The 25,667-nt window shown below is 37.9% G+C and overlaps 2 protein-coding genes across 22 annotated transcripts in view; one reads left to right on the plus strand and one right to left on the minus strand.

Moving 5' to 3' along the window:
• The window catches only part of SDCCAG8 (SHH signaling and ciliogenesis regulator SDCCAG8), a 247,055-nt gene extending 237,203 nt beyond the window's left edge, over positions 1-9,852 (minus strand). For all 10 annotated transcript variants that reach the window (XR_006344971.1, XM_043924028.1, XM_043924026.1 and 7 more), the window contains exon 1: positions 9,489-9,852. Coding sequence is in view for 9 of the 10 variants with exons in the window: in XM_043924028.1 (XP_043779963.1) it covers positions 9,489-9,555 (67 nt within the window). In the remaining variant the exon portion in view is untranslated. The remainder of the gene's footprint in view (positions 1-9,488) is intronic.
• Positions 9,853-10,404: 552 nt separating this feature from the next.
• The window catches only part of CEP170 (centrosomal protein 170), a 131,149-nt gene continuing 115,886 nt past the window's right edge, over positions 10,405-25,667 (plus strand). For 4 of the 12 annotated variants that reach the window (XM_043924011.1, XM_043924014.1, XM_043924015.1 and 1 more), the window contains exon 1: positions 10,408-10,661. The gene's annotated coding sequence lies outside the window, so the exon portion shown is untranslated. Of the gene's footprint in view, positions 10,662-11,141; positions 11,616-25,667 lie in introns of those variants that run through there. The other 8 variants (XM_043924005.1, XM_043924017.1, XM_043924010.1 and 5 more) reach the window with 7 other exon arrangements.

Here is a 25,667-nt window from a genome sequence, read left to right on the forward strand (position 1 = left end):
TTTTACATTAGAGCTGAGACCCAGGTTTCAGTCATCATTTTTAAATGTTGACATCTGTATTTGAAAGTTATCTTTAATTCATTTATTTATTAAATATTTATATATAGCTAACATAGAAATTTATGTTAGAAAAAGATGAATTCCCATGCAAGTTCATGTACAGCTATTATCTATCTCAAATGGATTCCATCAAAAGAATTCTTAACATCTTCAGAGGAGAACTTTTTCTAAGTAAAATCTTTCCCTAATTCAGAGCAATGCATAACAATAACACCAATGAAGTTCTTTCTTCTGATCTAGGCCCTTTCTTGACAAGTTAGATCTACTTCTGTATTCAGGAGAAAAAGCTCCTCATCTTTAATACCTATAAGAGAACCCTAAGAAAGCTATAAAAATGAAAAAGCTTTTCATTACCAATCATGGATGAAAATATATTTATAAATATATAGTCTACAGGACCTTGAAAAATACATTCTATTTCTTTTAAGCTCATTAATTTGAATGTGTGAAACAGACAAAAATACCATAACTTAACAGAAAAAATATTCTCTATCTTACAAAATCTCTAATACAGGTCCTTCACTTACAGCAACTCATTTTCCCCTTGAGTAAACTAACAAAAATAGGTCTTTTAGGTCAGGGTTCAGCAATCTACACAAGAGACCCAATAAATTTATCACTGCAATTTTCTCCACACCAATCCTATTTCCACACAGACCTTTCTCTGACAGGAATTTGGTATTGATAACTAACCAAGCCTGGCCTCCTTTTATTCCTCATGAGTTTAAAAAAGTTTAGATAAGATGCATTCCTGGTTTCAGTAAAATGAGAAGCAGCAATAGTTTTTTTTTTTTTTTTTACTAACTCAGTATTTTCTAAAGAGATTTGTTAAAGGATAAGGAAAAATCGAAGTGTTACATGATAAGCAATTTAGTTCACACAGTTTTGGACTTACACACTGATACCTATGAATAAAGCACTTATCTTTACTGCATCCATTAAAAGGAAAAAAAGGGTTTGAATTACACTAAAAGGAGGCTCTGCGGAGCCATCAAATGACTTCATCTACAAGACAAAGGATAATTACTTATTTATACTTAATCTGACTAAAAGCTAACAAGCTATATTAGGAAAAAGAAAGGAAATCTGAAAAAAAATGTGTAATTGAAAATTCCTACAGGTAGAGTTATTTCATTAGCTTACAATAATGGGAGAGTTTTATGAGGCCATTTAATCCCTTTCCTGATATTCCTGTTTAATCTTTTAGAATTTTTATCATTTAAAGACTATGTGTTAAACTCTACTATGAAAATAGTATTATGTGAAATACTAATATATTGAACTCAACAGCCATCTCACTTTTCTCAGTGATTACACAAGGTCTGGGTTTTTTTTTGCAATGAATGACTTCAGTTGCTAGGGTCAGAGATGAAGAGAAGGAATTTGCAAGAACTGTATCCTGAAACTAAAACTAAGGAGGTAAGTGATATTTTAAAGTCATTCCAAGACTACATTTTAAAACATGCTAAACGTTTTTCAAATATATACATAAGAACATAATTATATACACTGCAACAGACAAACAGAATTAATCCCTTGGAATAACAACACTCAGATCTTTGAAGACAGACGAAACCCCATTGCTTTTCAGCTGGAGCCATTGCAACTGGTCTCATAATCCTTATTAAGAACACTGCTCCCCAGATGCCATTAACTGCTGCTTCTTGTTGTTGTTTAGTTACTAAGTCATTTCCGACTCTTTTGCGACCCCTTGGACAGTAGCCTGCTACGTTCCTGAGGATGGGATTTCCCAGGGAAGAAGAGTGGAGTGGGTTGCCATGTCCTTCACCAGGGGATCTTCCTGATCCAAAGATAGAACCTGAATCTCCTGCATTGGCAGGCACATTCTTTACCACTGAGCCACCAGGGAAGCCCTAACCCCATTCTGCTTACATGTATGGAAACCAGATTAGATAAGAGGTTCCAGTTAGGGTTTCCTATCCCACTGTTAATGGGCATAGCTTTATCCTCAAGAGTGGGGAAGAATACTTAGTTCCTCTTCTCTCCTGAGAGGATAGTAACAGATTTCACAATACATCCTGATTTCTTCTTCCCAGCATCAACCACAGGCTGAATACAAACTTAATTACAAATACAAACAGAAATACAACCTCTGAGTCCTACAGAATCGCATGAACATAAATATAAGTAATATTTCTGCTAGTCCACTATCCAAATATCAATCAATACAATGAGCACTGAAAAGGTTTTTAAGCTCCTGACTGCCAACAAATTTGTCTGTTTCATTCATTTTTGTAATCTAGTTGCTCTACTTTCCAGCTCCTAGCTCAACACCGAGCCTCTCTTCATCAAGACGTTTTTGAACAAAAAGGAAAATACGTCCCTGTATACCAAGGATTATCACTTACATACATACTGTGAATTATTAATGTCTACATTCTCCATCTGTAATGAGAATTATCCTGGTGACAAGGAGGCAGAACCGCACCCAATGAAGTGCCCAGCTGTCTCTGGGAAAACAAGCAGTGAACCATACCTCCCCAGGCTAAGCATGAGGCAAGCTGCAATGCTCAAAACAAGCTTAGATCTGGGCAGACAAGCAGAAAAATGAAACCACACCCAGATGAGATGCATGTGTCCGTCCACACTTGACTGGGTCTCAGCTAGTTCAGGGGATTGTTGTCACAGTTTATTGGGGGACTGACAATTAGTGTGACCAAGATGAAGACAGCATTAATCCAAAATTAGAAAAACCAGCTTTGTAACTGGCAATTACAATGATTAAAGAGACTAAAAGTTGTATGCAGAAACTACAAAATCTCAAAAAAAATTACTATCATAAGACTCTAATAGCTGAAAAATGTGTTAAAACTGGTTGGTACCAGAAGTGAAAGATAATCCAAATAAGAATGTAAACATCTTTAAGAGCAGTGTCTGGAAGATCATTAATGATGGATGGATGTTGGGAAATCAAGAAGATTGACTATACACATTATGAGGGATACACCTGGTTCTTTTTTTTTTTTTTTTTTTTGTACCAACTGAGAATACTTATGCACCTGTCACTTTTCTATTAAAGAAGTTATCCTAGCCAGACTGGCAGAACTTAGGTACAATTATCAGCCAAAACAATCTATATCCTTAATTGAAATTATTCTCAAGCACGGTTCTCACAAAGCAAATGCTATGAGTAATAACCTTGCTACTTCTAGATAGTGGTTCTCAGTCTCAGCACTATTGATATTTGGACTTGGTAATTCTTGACTGTAAGGGGATGTGTTGTGTTTGTACAGGAGCATCTCTGGCCTCTACCCACTAGATGCTGGTAAAACTCTCCCTGCCAGTTGTGACAGTCAAAAATGCCTCCAGACATTACCAAATGTCTTCTGGATGGGAAAAAAAGTCACTCTGATAACTGCTGGTTTATAGTAATGAAACAAGATAGCCAGTGCTCAGTTTTGAGGAGAGACTACCCACACTGCTACACCGGAATTACAGGTGCAACCTGATGAAAAGTGGTCAGGACACTGAGCTATTCTACCATTGTGGGAGGCAGCACACACAACCCATCGCCATCAACACCAAGATGAGGCACTTCTGATCCAGGTGTCAGGAATACCTATTGTGATCAAGAACTTGAAATTCATATTTAGTTTCATTTTGTTTAATACATGAAGCAATAGTTATACTCCAAGGCTATTTTTTAGAGCTTCTTTAGTAATCATTCCTTTAAATGTTCCAGTGGGCTTTGATGAAGCTCTCCCATAATCAAGGCTGCTTTAGCAAGCACACAAGCATGTTTCAAGCTATCTTTCCTACCTTTTGTACAATCTTGTAGCACCAAACCATTGTTTTGGTTCTACATTATTTCACGGATGATTATTACTTATAAAACACGCTTTTTGGGCTGCTAAATTCTGTCTTTTGTTTATTTTACCTCATTAGTTTTAGGGAAGAGAAAATGGAAATGCTACTACTTTTTGGTATTCTGGTAAAAGAAATAAAAGTTAAAACTACTAAGAACAGCCATATAAGTATATAAAACAAAAAATGAATATATGTAATTTAAATTTTATTAGCAAAAAAGTCAATTTAAATGTTTGAAAAATCTCATTTGCATTACCAATCCTTATTTATTAATAGCCAAATCATTGTATTTCTTTAGTTTCATAATGAATGCTTCCAGGGCCTTTCTTACATTGTTGCCAGTCTTGGTTTCAGTGAAGCTGATAGTTAAATAAGCAAACATTAGCCATAGACAATGTGTGTGAGTGTGCACCTAAATATTTTAAAATTTTAGAACACATTTAAGAACAGCAAAAACAAAAAAGAAGAAGAAATACAAGTTTGATGTGTAAAACTGAGAAAAAGAGGAACTTTTACTTAAGTTATATACATGTTTCCTTAAGTCTGCCAAAGGTCCAGATAATATCACTGCTAGTTAATTCAGTGACCAAATTATGGACTAGTAAGATTAACATCAGCTTTCTACATATGTATCCTTCTCTGGAATAAAAAAAAAAACACAACAAACACTTGTTTATATTTTACTTATGTACAATTGGAACATCAGTATTATTTTCAGTTTTATCCAACTAAATCAACTTACAAAGAAAAAGATCACCCCCCCCAAATTTTATATTTTCTTCCCATATTCAACTTCTCACTTTCCATGAACTTAGTTCCTTAATCTCATAAGGAAACACAACTTTTTATCATTCATGTGGTCCAATCCAGTGTTGATAAAAGGGACATTACAGATCTAGAGATCTGAGATAGTGGCTGAAGGGGACCTAAGCTCTCACATATTTTGCTTGACCCACATAGTATAGGATGAAGGGAAAAGAATAAAAGAAAGGGAAGGAAGAAAAGAGGGAAAGAGCAAGAGAGCAATTGCAAAGTTTTCAGAAAAAGCATCAGCTGCCCAGTTTGGCCATAGCCTCACTATTCCCTAATGTCTTCCACTGACTTCATCACACATTTTGTCATCTCCTTGGTTCCTACTGGCAATAACCCTACCTCCTAGTCCAAACTTTTCATATTCCCGATGAGGAAACAAGAGTCCAAGAACAGTTTATTAACTTGCCTAAGGTAACACAGACGGTTATTAGAAAAGCAACAGTAAGAATTGGAACTTGGATCCTAGTTTTGCATTCTTTTCTCTGACTCCATCATACTCTTCATAAATTCAATCTAGAGCCTAAAATAACAAAACATTGAAAGAAAAAGGAGGAATTACCATATAAAATGCATACAGAAAGTAAATGATGCATTCCTGTTTCAGTATAAGTTTGTTCCATTTCTTGATGCCCACTCAATCAAAGGTGGCCAGGAAGTTGGAGAATAGGTGAGTAATGTATACAGGCATAAAACTGAATCCACAGCTAACACTGCAGCAACATTTGAAACATGATTCAGTTGTTAAGGCTGGGACACTGAATTTCTAACAAATTTCTTCTTTCTAACATCACATTTCTACATTCAAGTGTATAGAATTTAAACAGCCTTCTGTTATACTATAACAGAACTAGCTTATTTTATACCTCATAACCTTGTACTATGATGTGTTAAATTTAGAGGGGGAGTATTTGCTATACTTCACAATTACCAATATAATTCTGTGGGTCTTGAATTTTAGATGCCTAAAGAGTGAATCACTGCAGATGGTGATTGCAGCCATGAAATTAAAAGACGCTTACTCCTTGGAAGGAAAGTTATGACCAACCTAGACAGCATATTAAAGAGCAGAGACATTACTTTGCCAACAAAGGTCCGTCTAGTCAAGGCTATGGTTTTTCCCGTGGTCATGTATGGATGTGAGAGTTGGACTGTGAAGAAAGCTGAGCGCCAAAAAATTGATGCTTTTGAACTGTGGTGTTGGAGAAGACTCTTGAGAGTCCCTTGGACTGCAAGGAGATCCAACCAGTCCATCCTAAAGGAGATCAGTCCTGGGTGTTCATTGGAAGGACTGATGCTGAAACTGAAACTCCAATACTCTGGCCACCTTATGCGAAAGTTGACTCACTGGAAAACACCCTGATGCTTGGAGGGATTGGGGGCAGGAGGAGAAGAGGACGACAGAGGATGAGATGGCTAGATGGCATCACCGACTTGATGAACTTGAGTTTGAGTAAATTCTGGGAGCTGGTGATGGATAGGGAGGCCTGTCGTGCTGCGATTCATGTGGTCGCAAACAGTCAGATATGAACTGAGCGACTGAACTGAACTGAACTGAACTGAAAGAGTGAATAAACACTTAACTAGACTTGGGAAGTCTTGAACTTTTGGTTCTAGATTAAACTAAAATAAAGTCTAGAACTTTTGGTTCTAGATTACACTGTGACTCCCAGGATACCTAGGATATGCTCAGCACTGAAAACAAACTTTTAGATCATCTACTATGTAGGCATACATTACAGATCTGTAGGGCAATGAAGCTTTCTAGTTTGTCTGCCAGAATTGTTACTTTGAAGGAGTCTTTACACCATTCCAATTCTCAGTGAGGGCACAGACAAGGGTTATCCCCAGAGGGTGACTACATGTGAAAGGCATCAGGGAAAGAATCAGCAGTGAGTATGGAGTCTGTAGATGGCTCTATTTCCATGGCTGCCATGGGATCATCAGACTCAAGGAGAGGCAAGAATTCACTTAAGTTTCAAAAGCAAGAAAGCAACACTGACTCTGCTTTTTACATCAGAAATTCAAATTCTTCATATACTATTAACAGAATAGTTCCAAAAATTATATTTAAAGTAAAGAAATAAGGAAGAGCTATAAAAACAAGAAACTATAATGGGAAAATTGTAAAACCATTTTGCATTTTTACATGTCTACTTCCTGGCTAAATACAAATGAAAGAATTAGTAATGATTACATGTAAAATTATTGAGTTAACCAGAGAAATAACTTGAGAGGAAAGATCAAGAATATCTATGACCTTTTCTTTAAGAATGAACGAGACAAGACATTTTGGGGAAGTAATGGTGAATAGAAAAAACCAAAATAACTTTACATTTTGCATTTTATCTGATTGTATAGTAACACAATTCTAGAGTTGTCAGACACAAATGCTTAAAATAATGAAGTTTCATATACAAAATAATGCCACCATACTGTGTTTATTCAGAAACACACATTTTGACTTTAAAGGGAATTATCCTATCTAAAAGTGGTCATTTATAGTGTGTGGAGTGAAGAGCTTCTGATCGTGCTTCTCTTCAGTATTAGTTCTGCTTCCTTCCATAAGCTGTTATATAAACTATTTAATAAACATAAAAATTAAAATGCTACTAAATAAATGATAAGTGCTGAAAACCCATGAAAATTTCCTAGTTGCATTTCTCAATTTATTGTTAAAACTATCATTATAAATTAATAACAAACTTTTCTCTGCTTTGTTTGCTCTTGATTATGTTTTCACTATCTTATATTGTTATAACACTAAATTTTTACTTCATTTTAAAATATCTTATCTTTGAATAAGAACTCTTCACTCTATAATTACTGAAAGCAGTATTGTGGGTTTTAAATATAGTACTATAACAGTTTGAAATTAACTGCATCAAAATGCCTAATATTAAATAGTCTCTAATGTTTAAATAAAGGTTCATACTAAGGTTAAAGAAGAAGAACTAGGAGGAACATAATGGAAAACAGAATTTTTTTTAACAACCTCAAAAATCAAATGCCACTGGTACTATCATTCTGCACAGTATTTTCTTGTTTTCAAATGAAAAGTTAGAAGTGGTTATTTCTGTATCTAACAGCTCTTGAAACATCAGTAGGCTGATGAAGATATTCATCCAGACTGATGATTTTACTCTTGCAGTTTGAATACTGAGAATGTTGACAGTTTATAACACTGCTGACAGATGGAAACAATACGTAATAACCTTTCAAAGTCTAGACTCACTAGATTCAAGTCTCTTATCCCCTCAAAAAATCTTCACTTTGCCACAAGTACCAGTTATAAATTGCAGCTAACATTTAATGAGGGCTTATGTGTCAAGTACTGATCTTTACCCTTTTTTTTTTTTATTGTGATAATCTGTAGCTATTTTACTGTCCTTCACCCCATTAATCCAAAGCCTCCCTGAGGACAGACACTTTGTCTAGTTACTTACGATATCCCCAGCATGTGGTATGTCTAACGTATAGTAGGCACTAAATTAATAAATGAGTCAATGTTTTAAATGCTTTAAATATTTTTAAAGCTGTTGGTCAGGACCTAAAGGGTTAAGAAAATGCAAAGGAACAGAAAGTATAGTGAATTACTTCTAGTAGAATAAATATTCTTTAATGAAACTTTTATTTTAGTCTGTATGCATGTGCGCATGCTCAGTGGCTAAGCTGTGTCCAACTCTTTGTGACTGTGTATGGACTGTAGCCCGCCAAACTCCTCTGTCCATGAGATTTCCCAAGCAAGAAAACTGGAGTGGGTTGCCATTTCCTCCTCCAGGGGACCATTCCGACCCAGGTATCGAACTCCCGTCTCCTGTGTTTCCTGCATTGGCAGGCAAGTTCTTTACTACTAAGTCACCTGGGAAGCCCCTAGCCTATATGTATATGACCCATATAAAATATATTTTTACTTATGGCTAAGAGTTAAAAAAAAGTCTGAAGAATCACTGCTTTATTTGAATTATTTCATTTGTTCCTCACAAGAACCATGTAGACAATATCATAACTTCTACCTTAAAATAAGAGAAATGAGGTTTTCTAGATGTTACATATGATGTTCAAGATGACAGACTATCTACAAGTATGTCACTTTTATTAATGATGTCACGATTACTATTAGTGAAACTTTAGTTAATTCAGATTTTCTTGTGATGCTTATCGGGCTTAATTAACTAAATAAAGTTTCAGTAATAGTAATTGAGACATGATTAATAAAGACAAACATAGGCTTTCAAGGCAGACAAGTCTGATTGAATTTAATACCTGGCTCTGCCACTAACCAGCTATGTTGGCTTTGGTCTAACTTAACCTCTTTGACCTCTATTTCCTCATGTGTAGAAGAGGGACAGTCATAAGGTTGTAAGTTTTAAGTGATTTAATGTATGTAAATAGCCTAGACCACTAAATAGAAGCTGTTGTGATTAAAATAATTATTAGCGGGTTTCCCCGCCCTCCCGCCCCCGGGTCCAATAAATCACATTCTGTCCAGTATGAGAACTGGACAGAACAGGCATAGAGCCGACCAAGAGTTTCTGCGGGCCTCGGGTAAAAAAGATGCCTAAGACAATCAGGGAGTTGGTTCAGGTCACTAGGGGAATCAAAGGAAACAACGCTGCTTAAACGTAAAAACAAACACAACTATTTAATCCTTCCACAGCAACATCCATCTTCTTTCTCTGCAGTCTGGCAAAGGCTGAACCAAGGTGTCAGGAATCGCACCAGGTCAGCTCCCAGCCACGAGGTCCTGGTATCAAGGGACTAGGGCACAGAGGTTCGGAGAAACTCACCCCGGAGACTACGTTGATACTGCCCCAGAATCTCCTCCAGGGTAGAGTTCTCCGGGGACTTCGCCATGCACAAACTCGGGGGCCAGAGATGGGAGTTGCGTGGGGAAGTGTCCAGTGTCCTCCCCTCCAAGAATAAGAGGCCTCAGCCCCCACGATGCGCCCGCCTGCTTCCTCCAGTTGCTGTCACAGGGGAGCAAGGAATCCCGGAGATTTCGGGCCTTTTTCCACCCTCGGGCCCTCGTGGTGGACGTCGGAAGCTGTAGTCCTCAGTGTCTAGGTCTACAGTCTCGAAGTTCCTACGAACCCGCCCAAAGACTACAATTCCCAGAGGGCAACGCGCTCGAAGTTCACGCTTTGGCGGTTTGGCGACCAGATCCGGTTGCCAAGAGACTGCTTGGAGGCTCCGCCCATTTCTGTAGCCCAGTCAGGCTTAGTCCTGCCTTCATCCTATCCTGCTGTCTGGACCACCTAACTGACAGAAAGGACTCGTTGGAAGGCTTTATTTATTCTTCTAAATTCACTAATATGCAGTTGATCCTTGAGGATTCTCAAGAACGCAAATAACGAGCTCCTACACCCTTCAGCCGCCTCAACATCTCTCAACACTGCTAAATAAATTTTCAAGAAGAAGCAGCTCTGAATTTCCCAAACGGCGTAGATTGTGAAAGCGGCTGACACTAGCAATCTTATCAAGCCCAGCGACCCGACAGCAGCTTGGAGTTGGCGCACTGCCCTCTGGGAACTGTAGTCCCAGCCCGTTGCGGTCCCAGCTAAAGCCCGGGTCCTGTTCATTGTTGAAGCCGGTCTTCGGCGTACGCCTGCGCAGTCAGCAGCTGGAGAGGCCTGTGGTTGAGACCCCCCGCACAACTCCTTTTCATTGTCTGTGCTTGGCGCCTGCGCAGTAGGAGTTCGCCGGGACTGAGCCGGAGCAGGGGTAGGGCCGGGCTCCTCGCCCTCTCCCCAGGCGCCTGCGCACTGAGCGGCCGCTCCTTGCCGTTACCGCTATGTGCGGAGCGTGTGTGGAATAACGTTATTGCCCAGCAGCGCCGAGGGGCCCAGAGCTCGACCGCGGCGGCGGCGGCGACGACGACAGGGTGGGGGAGGACGCTTGCGAAAGACTCACGGGACGCGGCGCGCCCCGCCCCCCCGTCCGGTCCCTCTCAGCAGTGAGGGGTAAGTGATGCGCTCTGATGCCGTCGCCGCCGCCTTTCCACACCCTGTTCCTTGGGTTTGCAGCGGGGGCTCGGGCGCGGCCCGCAGCGGGCGAGGGTGCGGGCCAGCGGCGAGGGGCGCTTCCCCGAGGCTCCGCGCGCCGCCCCCTCCCCCGAACCTGGGACTCGGCGGGGACGCCCATCCCCCCCTAGTTCCGCCCCCCCCACCCCCAACCCCCAACCCCGAGTCCCCCGGTCCAGCGGCCCGGCTTCCCCTGCTAGTGTCCACGTAGTGAGTCGTCTTTGGCTGTCCGGGCTTTGTGCAGCCCCCTCCTCCCGAGCTGTTTGCAGGGGTGCGGGCCGAGCAGTGGAGGGAATGGCTACGCTGCAGCGGGAGAAGGGGTTTTTCCCGATCTGAGCAGCTCCCGGTGTCGACCCTTTTTGTGTGGTTGGTTTTGGGGTGTGGGGCGGTTTGGAGAGGTCTGGCGAGAAGCCTTTTGGACGTGGTGGGAGGGCGTGGAAGACGTGGTGTCACTCAGCCCGCCGGGCCACAGCACCCGCGCAGGCTGTGGCTCCGTAGTAACCCGGGGGAGGAGAGAGTGGCTTCCTGTCGACTTCATTGTCCTGAGATTCAAATGTGGGCTTTGGTATGGGTCCCTTCGTTTCTGCCAGGGAAAGAAGAATTAGCAGCTGCCTAACCAGGGGCGGAAAGATGTGGGATTTGGATCCTAAGTCATAAAATCTCTGTTTTTTTAAGTGTTGAGCGGAGTTTTTGGTTTTTGTGTGTGGTTTTTTTTTTTTTTTTTTTTTTTTGAGAATGTAAGCTCCAGGAAGACAGGGACAGTGCCTGTCCAAGCATTGCCAAGGTGATCCATGTAAAATTACTAGATCACGATGAAGAAAGGACTAGGACGGGCCTGACGACAAAGCTGTTTGTGTAGCAGGAAGATGAACCAGCAGAATGTTTTTTCATTGGGTGGGTAACGCATTCACGTTCCTAAGGGAATAGGGTAGGATACATCTTTCCATTGTTTTTTAAGCATTCAAAATTAAAAATAGGCCTGGTATATTTCTGTTTCTGAATTTTTAAATGCATGTTTTTATTCTCTTAATAAAAATTTACCCGCTTGGAAGAAATGTGGTGAAGTAGATGATGCACTTGATTGAAAATGCATCGTTTAAAATGATTTTATTGTTAAGCTTTCAGTGCATACAATCGTTTGCTGGCGTTAAAACCAGCAAAAGAGATTGAAGCAGGAAGGGGAGGACCCGGTGGAGGAATGATGTGAAAGGAGAGAGTTACATTATGAATACAGTATCCAGATCTTCACTAATATAACCGTAGCGGGGCATGTGCAATGATTTAGGAATTCTGCTCTGGAAATACTACATTGCACGTTACAAATCATTTTGTATTTTTCTGCCATTTCTTTAAGTAGTAAAACCAGTGCTGCTTTTACTTTTTCGTAACTTTGTGTATTTTGTAGAATTTTTTTGTTTTAAAACTGAAAAATCTAAATGCACTTGACGGAGGAAGACATAAAACTTGGAAAGTCAACTGATTTGTCTGTCCAAGCCCAACTGCTAATGAAAGGCAGAATCAGATAAAACCGAAGTCTTTTTTGCAATGTGCTCTTTCATCTGTGTCCCTTGGTCCCCCTACCCTGTCAAAATTATGGAATGCTTTTCTGCATGCTCTTTGAGTTGTCTGTGACAGTCAAGTTTATTGATACCTCATAGTTGTATTAGTCTAGTCTTTTTCTTTTGATGTAAAAGTAACACTAATGAAGAGGAACTTTAGTTTATGAATTAACTTATTGATACAGGAAAAGATGCCTTAAAGTGGACTTTTCATAAAACAGAAACTGTTGGAATTTTCCCCCTACTTCATATTAGTAACCATATTTTAATGTTATCTTCTGCTCTTCAGTACTATTTTATAGTATGATCAACTCTATAACTGTTATAAATGAAACTGCCCTATAGGAACTCATGAAGTTCATCGTTCTTAAATTCAGTGAATTTTGTTATATTCAAGTTAAACAAGAGCTTACTGTTTGAGGGAAGAAAATTCACGTTGAACTTTTTTATTAAAATCATGCTCTTTTATTCAGTTGATTTTGCCATAAAATGGTTTTATTGTCTTATACTTTTTATCTTTTAGTTCTACACTATATTTTGATAAACTTTTAAAAGAGAATTAGTATGTCTCTTAAATTTCATCTTACTTAAAAGTAATCTGTAATCACCATGTGGAATTAAATCAAACTTGAAATGTATTCTACTTTTAAATTTAATGGTGTGCTAAAATTACTTTATTATGGGAGTAAATAACTATCTGCAAGTTTTTCAGCTTTACACTGTAGAATTATCATACATTCTGTCTATTAGTATGAATATCTAGGTGATTTTTAAAACCCTGTGTTTAAGGATTTGTTTTATTTGTTCCAAGTATCAGTTTCTTGTTTCCTTTTATCTCTTTAAAAAAACCCAAAAGCCTCTGAAACTAGTTTTATTGTTGCATCTGATAGTGATCAGCTATCACTCAGCTAGTACTAAATACTGTATATGTTTAAACTTTGTTGTCAGTATGATTTTTACTCAACAAAATTCTGTCCCTGAAAAATAACTTGGTATTTTAATTAATGTGTAGTGATTTTCTTTTCTTCTTTATCATGAACGCTGGGGGGATAAGCAGTATACTGTGCTTATAAATATCTAACAGACAACATGATATTAAACTGCCAACTGAAATATCTGTATAATTGTGAATTATTCTGCAAGTATATAAAAAAGGAATTGCATACTGTCTGAAAAAAATTTGGTGGATAAATATTATTGACTGAAGTATTAAGTGTTGATGTGTTTCAGTAAGAAATGGGTTTCCTCTAATGGGGAGAAACCTCAGACTATTTTTATTTCATAAGCTTTTGTTAATAACTAAGATTTCTAATAACTACCCTTGGTAAAATGGGTCTTTATTTACTCAAATATTTCTTGAGGGAAGTGCTCAGCAATGAGTTAGCCAGTGTAGGCTGTCTAAAAGAGTAAGAAAACATCTGTTGTAGTTGTTGTTTGGTTGTTAAGTCGTGTCTGACTCTTTGCAGCTGTATGGACTGCAGCATGCCAGGCTTCCCTGTCCTTCACTATCTCCCAGAGTTTGTTCAAACTCATGTCCACTGAGTTGGTGATGCCATCCAACCATCTCATCATCTGTTGGCCCCTTCTCCTCCTGCCCTCAATCTTTCCCAGCATCAGGTCTTTTCCATTGATTTAGCTTTTCGCATCAGGTGTCCAGAGTATTGGAGCTTCAGTTTCAGCATCAGTCCTTCTAGTGAATATTCAGGGTTGATATCCTTTAGGATTGACTGGTTTGATCTCCTTGCCCTCTGGTAGTATGCTTGATTAAATTGGATATATAGTCCAGTTTAGTTGAAATGATTATGCAACAGTATATTATATTTTGGGGGCAAAATAAATGACATAGCTGATATGTACTAAAGTAAATCCCACTCCTGTTCAGAGGTAGAAAGGAAACCAACAAAAGCAAGGTTATAGAAATTTCTTTCATCCAATAGAGACTATGCAAAGCATAGAAGTAGAAATGAATTCCAAGTATGCATTGCATAGGTTTGAAAATAAAAAAAAAAAAAAAAAAAAACACCGCAGAGAACAAGTTATTATTTAAGTGTATTGGTGGCTAACAAATAATATAGAAAATACTACCGTTTGGAGCATAATATTTACTGAATACATGAGTAACGTATGTGTGCGCTTAGTTGTTCAGTCGTGTCCTGACTCTGCAACCCCATGGGCTGTAGCCTGCCAGGCTCCTCTTTTCATGGGATTCTCCAGGCAATGAGTAATACTTGCTGTGTATTGAGTACCTACAAAGTGTCAGGCATTTTGTGTGTCTCTGTGTAATTCATGCAGCCATTGTATGAGTGAGGTTTTATTTTACACTTAAAGTTGAAAATACTTGAGGTCCTGAGTTAGTGGATATTTGCCTCTGTGTCATTCATTACTCAGTGGTAAAGCCTATTAACTGAAACTTTGTCTTTTTGACTGAAGCCAAAATTGTTTTCATTCATCTTTTTCAGTAAGTTTTTAAAAATAACATTTATTTCCTTCTAATTCACATTATTTTAGAATCAGAGGAGAGTTTAGAAGTCATCTCAAACAAGGTGCCGTTTATTACTAATCCCTGAAATCTTACTGAGCCCACCTTTTCCATGAGCAACACTTCCATGAACAAATGGCCATAGGATGGCTAATTTAGCTTTTGGAAATTATAATAGAATGCTCTTATTTAAACTGAGCTAGTATCTGCTTTACTATGTAACTTATTCCATTGGTTATAGTTCTTTTGTCAGATACAGTAAGGTTTTTCTCAATATAGTGGTTCTCTGCCAAGTTTTCCCTTTTCTAAATTAAATCTGCAACCACTACAATTTCATATGATTAAGTTTCCTTTACCTTCCTCATCTCTATCACTAGATAGCTATCAGTCAGTTTCCTCAGTGCTGTTCTTTTTCATTCTGATTCTGTTTCCACATATAGTTCTGCAGTTGTGGTCTGAACGCAGTGTAGTGAAATTATCCCTTTCCTTAATTCAAGCCATACAGTTGTGTTTACAGTCTAAAATTGTGTTAACTCCAACAACAGTAATATCTTACCAGTTCTAAGCAGAAAAATGCTATGTGGCTTTTCAGGTTATATTTATCCAATTCAAGGGATTATTTTCTTTTTTACATTCTGTATTTCTACTTTTCTAGTGTTAAAAATGACGTTTTTTTATGAAATGATAGTGTTGGTAGGTAGTAAGTTTCTTTTGATATTAATCTTTGGGTTTTGTTTTCATGTTCTTAAATAAGCAATAAAAAGTTGGCCTTCTGTTATTTCCCATTCTGTTTCTTAGAAAAATTTGTCTGGAAATCACTGATGTGGTCAATATAAACATGCACCTTTTTTATGTTAGGATATTTCCCATTCTGTATATACATATAGATAATGTTTTTAAGCAATGTTTACCTTTAGCCCTTTTAAATATCATCTAATTGAAGGTAGTTAAAACTTGAGATCTTCTTGAATAATGATTCTGTCATCCAAGGATTAGCTTTTCTTCCTGGCTTTTTGACATTTATAAATTTAACAAGCAAGCCCTCTTAGATCTTCATCCTGCGCATGTATTGGATATAGCCAAGGACATACCATGCAAATTTATAAATAGAAAAAAAAGTTACATAAAGTATGCTGGAGGAAAAAGGTCACCTTTGTGTGTGTGTCAACAAGAATAATGAAAACCATTTGAATGTTTTGTTTGTTTGTTTGTTTTTAATTAAAGAGAAAATCATTATATACTCTAGTACTAAGGGAGTTGGTTGAAGCTTACTGTCTGGTGTGGATATAGATAATTATATAATTATATATAAAGTCAAGCATAGATGCTGTGAGTAAAAGTAAATCAGAGTAAAGGGATAGAGAGTGATGGACTGCTATTTTTTATTTATTCTTAAGTAGTCATTCACATGGCACATTAAAATGGTCCAAAAAAACTATTTGAAAAATAATGTGAAAAATCCTCTCACCCATCCACCTTATCTGCTGACTTAACCACTTCTCCCAATCTAATAGGTAATTTTTTAATGTATCCTTCCAGTGAGTTTTTTTCAATTTAAGTAAATACTGTATATATATTTATACTATTTACCCTCTTTTACACAAAGATAGCTTCTTTATACAATATTCTGCATCTTGAGAGCTACTAGAGACTGGTTAGGTAATATCACTCTTTGAGAAAGTAACTGCAGCCATGAAATTAAAAGATGCCTGCTCCTTGGAAGGAAAACAGTGACAAACCTGTGCTAAGTCATTTCAGTCATGTCTCTTTGTGACCCTATGGACCGTAGCCCACCAGGCTCCTCTGTCCATGGGATTCCCCAGGCAAGAATGTTGGAATGGGTTGCCATGCCCTCCTGCAGGGGATCTTCCCTACTTAGGGACAGAACCTGGCTCTCTTATGTCTCTTGCATTTGTGGATCTTTACCATTAGTGCCACCTGGGAAGTGAAGTCGCTCAGTGAAGTTGCTCAGTCATGTCTGACTCTTTGCGACTCCATGGACTGTCAGCTACCAGGCTCCTCTGTCCGTGGAGTTTTTCACCCAACTGGAGTGGGTTGCCATTTCCTTCTCCAGGGGATCTTCCTGACCCAGGGATCAAACCCAGGTCTCACGCATTGCAGGCAGACGCCTTACCTTCTGAGCCACAGCCTGTGCCACCTGGGAAGCCCCTGACAAAACTAGACAGTGTATTAAAAAGCAGAGACATCACTTTGCCAACAAAGGCCCATATAGCAAAGCTATGGTTTTTCCAGTAGTCACGGATAGATGTGAGAGTTGGACCATAAAGAAGGCTAAGCCGAAGAATTGATGCTTTTGAATTGTGGTACTGGATGAGACTCTTGAGAGTCCTTTGGACTGCAAGAAATTCAAACCAGTCAATCTTAAAGGAAATCAACCCTGAATATTCATTAAAAGGACTGTTGCTGAAGCTAAAACTCCAATACTTTGGCCTCCTGATGTGAAGAGCTGACTCATTGCAAAAGATCCTGATGCTGGAAAAGACTGAGGGCGAAAGGAGAAGGAAATGGCAGAGGATGAGATGGTTAGAGAGCATCACCAACTCAATGGACATGAATTTGAGCGAACTCCGGGAGATAGAGAAGGCTCAGCTTGCTGCAGTCCATGGGGTTGCAAAGAGCCAGACACGACTTAGCGACTGAACAACAACAGGAGCTTTCCTAGGTGGGTGGATGTGACCACTGCTGCTGCTGAGGTTTGAACAGGAGAGACAGTTGCAGTGAGAAGAATTTGTTATCAGGAATTGCCTCAGAGGCATTAGTTGTGTGATCTTGAGCTTGTCACGACTTAGCGACTAAACAGCAGCAGGAACAAGGTATGTCACTTAATTTCAGAAGTTCAGTTCCTTTGTTTATAAAATAAAGCTGGCAATAGTCCAACTACCTCAGAGGTTTATTTTGAAAAACTCATTAGATGGATGGATAACAAAAGACATGAAAGTTGTAATTACACTTAGTGATCCTCTTCCCAGCACCACAGGTATGGTACCATTTGATGTTAGATTTGAAGAAATGTTTCCATCAAGCCCAAAATATCTGTAATGAATGAAAAAATAAAATCTGCCAAGGGTTTTAGTATTTTTTTTTAAAGAATGAACTTTTTTCATTTGTTATTTTTATTTTAATGTTTTAAATTTATTATTTTAAAAAATCTTTAATATTTATCTCTACTAATTATTGAATGATCAGTTTATTTTTTAGTTCAGAGAAAACACAAGCCTGTAAATATTTTTATCAGTACACCTTTGGTTACATTCCTTAGATTTTACATATACTGGTCTCAGAGTTTCTACTTTTTAAATTATTTTATTCCTTTTCACCAGAGTAAATTCGTGAGGTAAGTTTTGTTGTAAAATACAGAGCCTGTGTGTATGTGATTTATTATCGTTCTGGATTTTTTCCCTACTATTTTTAATGAAAATTGTTAAACATACACAAGGAAGTTGAAACAGTTTCATAGTGATGACTCGCATACCTACCATTTTGATTCTGCCATTAACATTATGTTAGTTTATCAGGCCATAAACCTTTGTCTATTCACCAGTCCCTCTTACATTGATCCATTTCAAAGTAAACTGTAGAGGTATATTTTTCACAAAAGGGTTCTTAAATCATTTGAAATTGTTTCAGGTTTAAGTTTTCAGAATGTACTTTTGAAATATTTTGTAGTAACCACTGTCATATTAAACAGTAGTTTAAAAATGAAGTATGCTGTTTTCTATTCCAGTAGTATTACTGAGGGCTTCCCTGGTGGCTCAGCTGGTAAAAATCCACCTGCAATGCAGGAGACCCCCATTTGATTCCTGGGTCAGGAAGATTCCTGGAGAAGGGATAGGCTACCCACTCCAGTATCCATGGGCTTCCCTGGTGGCTCAGACGGTAAAGAATCTGCCTGCAATATGGGAGACCTGGGTTTGATCCCTGGGCTGGAAAGATCCCCTGGAGGAGGGCAGGATAACCCAGTCCAGTATTAGGGCTTCCCAGGTAGCTCAGCTGGTAAAGAATCTGCCTGCAGTGCAGGAGACCCCAGTTCGATTCCTGGGTCGAGAGGTTCCCCTGAAGAAGGGATAGGCTACCACTCTAGTGTTCTTGCGCTCCCCTGGTGGCCCAGACGGTAAAGAATCCACCTGCAGTGCGGGAAACCTGGGTTCAACCCCTGCGTTGGGAAGATCCCCTGGAGGAGGGCATGGCGACCCATTCCAGCATCCTAGCCTGGAGAATCCCCATGGACAGAGGAGCCTGGCGGGCTATAGTCCATGGGGTCTCAAAGAGTCGGATACGACTGGGAGACTAAGCAGAGTATTACTGAACTCAGTTTTTCTGTAAATAGCTAGCTGACAAAGTTGACACCAGTGACGCAGGAAGACAGGACATTCATTGTTTGTTCATCTGTGTGTGTGTGCTTTTGAAGAGGAATGGTAGATAGTTTGGTTTTTGTTTTTGATTAAGCTGAAGAGCTATTGAAGGAAACATATACTGTTTCTCCCATCCAAGTACTAACAATGTCCGACCCTGCTTAGCTTCTGAGATCAGGCGTGTTCAGGGTGGTATGGCCATAGACTACACTGTTTCTCTAATCCACTGATTCTGCTATTTCCTTCAGTCACAAGTCAAGAAATGAAATATTTCTTCTCAGTTCAATACCTCACTGCCTTCCACTTCCACTATTCCCCTACCCTTCTTTTATGTGAAAAAGTCTGTGTTGGGCCATTCACTAAGTATAAGACCCTTTGCTTGTGGTGAAAGAGCATGGTTCCACATTGAGATTTTAAGTGGTTCCTGTAACAGATTCCAGAATGTTAAGGATCTACTATATGGACTAAAGAATTTAAAATTTGTAAATTGGAGAGGTGGAAACAAATAGAATGCAATTAAATGAACAGTAAATAAAGTAAAATTTAGACATTTATTTGGGGAAGGTGGCCTGAGGACAAGAGAATGGGCTTTTAAGTCTCTTGGGGAAGCAAGTCTACTGATTATTGTTAATAACATTCAGAACATAATTCATTAATAGAATCTAGCACTGTTTTGCTAATGGATTTTAGGTTAATTACAAGTTCATAAGTCTTGTTCACCAAAGATATGATGAAGTTTGTATAAGATGGATATTTCATCAAAGAATACTATCCGACGACCATTTCTTTTTTTTGAATTTTCAGGGGTCTAGTTTTATCACTAGGATTTCTAATCTCGGTCTTGCTCTTCCTGTTCTCTCTTCTTCCTGGGTGCAATCTGTAGTTTTTCCTCCAGTCTCAGCATTCTAAATCAAAACATTGTGTATTTCCTGTGTGCTCAGTTTCAGTTCAGTCACTCAGTCATGTCTGACTCTTCACAACCCCGTGGACTGCAGCACACCAGGCTTCCCTGTCCATCACCAACTCCCGGAGCTTGCTCAAACTCATGTCCAGTCAGTTGGTGATACCATCCAACCATCTCATCCTCTGTTGTCCCCTTCTTCTGCCTTCAGTCTTTCCCATCATCAGGGTCTTTTCCAGTGAGTCAGTTCTTCACATCAGGTGGCCAGAGTATTGGAATTTCAGCTTCAGCATCAGTCCTTCCAGTGAATATTCAGGACTGATTTCTTTTAGGATTGACTGGTTGGATCTCCTTGCAGTCCAAGGGACTCTCCAGAGTCTTCTCCAACACCACAGTTCAAAAGGCATCAATTCTTCAAAAATTCCTGTGCACCAGTACTTTGTAAATTTCTTTCTCTTTATTAAGTTACAGCCCATTCCCCCCATTCCCTTCTCTGCCATGTTGTCAGTCCAGTCAATCCAAGTTGAAGTGGTCTTTTTGAAGTACTGGAAAATACATGTTTTCGTGTACACATTTCTTCAATGATTTATCTAAATAAAGAGAGATTGGGGGAGAGAGTACCTGGGTTCTTGATACTGCCATTTATCAAGATAGAACAGAAGGAAAGGCAGATTTTGTTCAGAGGATGGAAAGATGCAATTTTTTTTTTTTTCAGATTAATTCTGACAGGTGAGTGGGGACTTGGAAATGAAAATGATTTACGAGTAATTAGAAATCAGGTCTCTATCTTATAAAAGAGGTTTTGGCTTGACATTTAGATGTGTCGCTTAATAAACTGTATTTGAAGTCCAGTACATCTGTCCCCAATCTTTTTGGCACCAAGGGCTGTTTTCGTGGAAGACAATTTTAGACAGTTTTTGTATGGCAACCTAGATCCCTCACAGTGGGGTTTGCAGTCCTGTGAGACTCTAATGCTTCTGCTGACCTGACAGGAGGCAGTAATGTGAGCAGTGGGGAGCTGCTGTAAATACAGATAAAGCTTCATCATTCTTGCGCTGCTCACTCCCTGCTGTGCTGCCCGGTTCCTAACATGCTACAGACAGTACCTGTCCATGGGCCAGGGGATTGGGATCCCTGGGTTCCAGTGGCTTCAATGAAGTCTCAAAGAGAACGTATATTGGGAACTAACCTCCTAAAAAATAAAGATTTAAAGAGAAAGTAGAGACTTACCAGAGAAGTCAGAGAAACCAAAGTAATGTTTCCAGAAGGTAAGAATGGTCGGCGAAATTAAGAGGTGATGTAATAGGAATGTTAAAGATTATTGGGCTTACAATTATAAGGATATTTTTGACCATGATTCAGTAAGGCAGTTGAGAGGAAGAGAGAGGACAGAAATTCAGTAAACTGTCAGAAGATATTCAAGAATGTTTTGAAAGGTAAGGAAGTTGGTTAGCAAAAACAGGCTGTTCTTTAAAGCCTAGCACCAAAAACAAGGAGGGAAAGCACTCTTAGACACTATATACTGTCTGTACTTTACTTTTTCAAGGTTTTAAAATTTTTTTTCATACTTTTTAATCATTTTAAAACAGTTTTAAATAATTTTTTTTGTACAATAAATTTTCAAGATGTAAAAACTTACATTTAAAAAATAATAAGCTCTTAGGACATATGATAATATATTTATCCCTTTATTTGAAAGTTAATTTTAGGACATAGATTCTGAAAGGTAAGATATTCTTAGGTTCATTTATATTCCAGCTTTGCTAGTGTATAAGGAGCTAGTTGTCAGAACTAGATTTTTAAAATAAGCTGCTGTCGAAGGGTATCATGCTCAAAATCCAAAAGTTACTTTGGCCTTGGAAATCCAAATTTACTAAATATATGTACTGAGTCCTGCTCTAAAACTGCTTTCTCCTTTTTTTTTCGATATTTATGTATACCACATACTCTTAAAAGTAAGTTTACCATTTGACAGAATTCAAATATAATGATCAAAATCACTTCTTTAAAATGTAGTAAATGTATTCTTTGAAATGATATTCTGATAATTAAGAACCTAATTTTGTAACCATCAGTTGTTTAATGAATTATATGTGAAAGAACAAACTTAAGGACATAATAACAGTTGAAGCGACTATTGAAAATTTTTGGCCAAAGATAGGCTTGATTGCTTATGTAACTTACTAATTTGTATGAATGAATTCTGTATACCTTTATCATTGAAAATATCATGCTTATTTGATCAGACCAGAGTTTCTCTTTCCAATGTAAATTATTTTCATCCTCCTATTCTGTGTGCTTCTATTCGAAAGGTATGAGGTATTTAACTGAAGTTATCCTTAATGTAAATTATCTTGTGATTCCTGTCTGTATAAAGTTGATCTAGCTAGAGTACCCACTAGCGGTAGGTGAATATTTGCATTTAAATTAATAAAAATTAAACAAAAAATCTTCTCAAATGCATTTGCCATATTTCAGGTGCTTAGTAGTTCACATGTGGCCTATGGCTCAGATATTGGACAGTGTAGATGTTAATACAGAACCCTTCTATCATAGTTCTTGTGCACAGTACTGGTATATTTACTAGCATTATAATTTAACATGAAGGTAAAAAGAAATAGTGCATAATTCAGGCTAGTAATTAGCAACTTGTTATTAAATAGTAAGTGCTTCTCTGATACATTCACAAAGTGTATCCTTGTCTAAAACATATTTTGAGACTTTTAAATTACTTTTTGATTTCAGTTTTCATCTATTTTACTGATACTATTATACCACCTCCCAAACAGTTTATTTATAGTGAATTAGAGGAGAAAAGGTAGTGATGATAAGCAGAAAAGGTTGTTTGCTTTTTTTTTTAATTGAAGTATAGTTGATTTACAATGTTGTGTTAGTTCCTGGTGTATAGAAAAGTAATTCAGTTATACATCCATCAATACTGTTTTTCATATTCTTTTTCGTTATGATTTATCATAGAATATTGAATTATAGTTCTCTGTGTTGTATAGTAGACCTTGTTGTTTATCTGTTTTATACATAATAGTTTGTATATGCTAACTCCAGATTCCTAATTGGTATCTGAAAGCCCAGGTTTGAATTCAGATAGCTTCTGTCTACTAGTATTAGATTTGTGACCTTGCTTAAGTCATTTAACTTCAACTTTCTTCCAGGGAAACATGTTTCTCACGTGCTTGTTTTGTTTCACTCATGCTTGTGTGAAAGCATAAGCACTGAGTACAGTTACTGGAACAAAGGACATACTAAATCTTTGAATCTGAGTCTTAATTGATTTGTTGGTGTAAAACAAAATTATGTTTTAACAAAGTCATACAGTTCTACAAAAGCAAGCAAATCAGCTTTTACATTTTTCATAAACTGGCAGAGAAAACTTAGCAGTAACCTTTACTGCCTAGACAATTTATAGAAAAGCCTGTCATCAAATCTAAGTCTTTTGAAGATCTATAGTAAACTCAGATATAGAATATATGACTATTGATATTAGAAATGTCATCTTCATTTTTCTTAATGAAAAATTTTTTTACTCTTTAATGCTGTTTTAGGCAAAAGTTGTTTCATAAATTGGGTTTTTTTTCCAACATGTATTTGCCTTTTTTTTTTTTCAAGATTTAATTAATAGTATATATGGCAGATTATAAAGTAAAATTTGGAGCAGTTGTTCCAAAATAATCAAGAGTATATGAAAGCAAAAGTTTTCCCAGTACAGATTTTGTTCACATGATCATGGAACAAGTATCTTGGTAGGTATCCAAAATAAGCACAGCTGTGGATTTAACTTTTTGGATTAACTGTACTATTTCAAATGAGGGTGGGGATTTTAAAAGGAATACATTTTTCCCAGGAGTGTATTTCATTATCTCCCTCATCTCAATTTAATTATACAGCAAAGCTGAATTTTTGAATATATTCTTTCTTGAATATATCACTTTCTCAGAGATGTTTCCCAGACCACCCAGCCTAAACAGCACCACCCTAACACTTATATTATGCTCTTCTTGTTTTTCATGTTCATATCTTCCCACTGTCACTGAAATTGTCTTATTCATTTACTTAGCTTTTGTTTGTCTATTTTTGCTTCCTTGAGGTTGTGAACTTTTTCTGTCTTAACACTCTCTCCCTCTTATTAGTGGGTCATACTTAAGTAACCTTATGAATGAAGAAAAATAGATTAATTCATTTTATAGTACTCTGTAAAGTGGAATTTTCCAGTGTAACTGTTGTATAATGTTTGTACATTTCCTAAACCTTCTGTCATTTTTGTTGTTAAAAACAACTATGTGAATGTGTGTGTATGAAATTCTTAGAACTGTCTGGCATATGCTTTCCTGGTGACTCAGATGATAAAGAATCCACTTGCAATGCGGGAGACCTGGGTTCGATCCCAAGTTGGGAAGATCCCTTGGAGGAGGGCATGGCAACCCACTTCAGGATTCTTGCCTGGAGAATCTCCATGGACAGAGGTGCCTGGCAGGCTACAGTCCATGGGGTCGCAAAAAGTCAGACATGACTGAGCGACTAAGCACAGCACAGCATAGCACATCTATTATTGTAAGTAAAAGATTATAGAAAAGTATGTGTTTGCCTTTGTAACAAGTGGTCAGTCATGTCTGCCCCTTATTTGATCCCAAGTCCTTAGCTGAAATGTAGCCCTAATGTTTTCCTCATTTTCAGAAATATGAGGTGTCAGAGGCAGAGCTTTTAGTGTTGAGGATATTTTCGATTAGGGCTCTAGTATGGGGAAAATGTGAAGTAGTAGTCCTGAATTTATACATTTATGTAAAATTTAGTCACTTATCTTTTAGGTACTTGATATGATAGAATAAAAAGACATGATATTTATAGCAGCTTTATTCATAACTGCCAAAACTTGGAAACAATAAAGATGTCCTTTCACAAGTGAATGAATAAACTGTCACTATCCAGAGAATGGAATATTATTCAGCGTTAAAAAGAAATGAGCTATCAAGCTGTGAAAAGATTCGGAGGAAACTTAAATGCATATCACTAAATGAAAGAAGCCAGTCTGAGAGGCTGATTATATGACATTGTAGGAAAGTGTGGACGCAGTAAAAAGATCAGTGGGCGCCAGGTTTGGTCAAGAGGGTTGAGTAGGAGGAGTACAGAGGATTTTTTTTAGGGCAGTGAGAATACTCAGTATACCGTAATGAGGGATACATGCAGTCGTATGTGTGTCAAAACCCCCAGAATGTACAATACCAAGGGTGAACCCTCATGTAAGCTAGGTACTTTGATACTGGTGTGTCAGTGTAGGTTCAAGAATTGTAAAAAAAAAAAAAAAGTATCACTGTTAGTGGGGGATGCTGATAATGAGGGGAGCTCTACATGTTTGGTGGTTGGGAGTATTGGGAAATCTCTGTACCTTCCCCACTCAGTTTTACTGTGAACCTTAAAGTGTTCTAAAATAGTGTCTTAATTTAAAGTAATTTTTAAAGACATAGTACAGGTTATAAAGGCCTAGATGGGCAGTTGATGCATCGATTTAGTTCATTTAATTTATAAGCTTTACTGCTCCTTAGATGACAGTTTCAGGAGGTGAACTTGATCACTTTTTTTTGTTGTAAGTTTTCTTTTTCCTTTCTCCTACTGTTTGTTCAT

This window comes from Cervus elaphus, chromosome 14 (assembly GCF_910594005.1).
Source record: "Cervus elaphus chromosome 14, mCerEla1.1, whole genome shotgun sequence".
Taxonomy (NCBI): domain Eukaryota; kingdom Metazoa; phylum Chordata; class Mammalia; order Artiodactyla; family Cervidae; genus Cervus; species Cervus elaphus.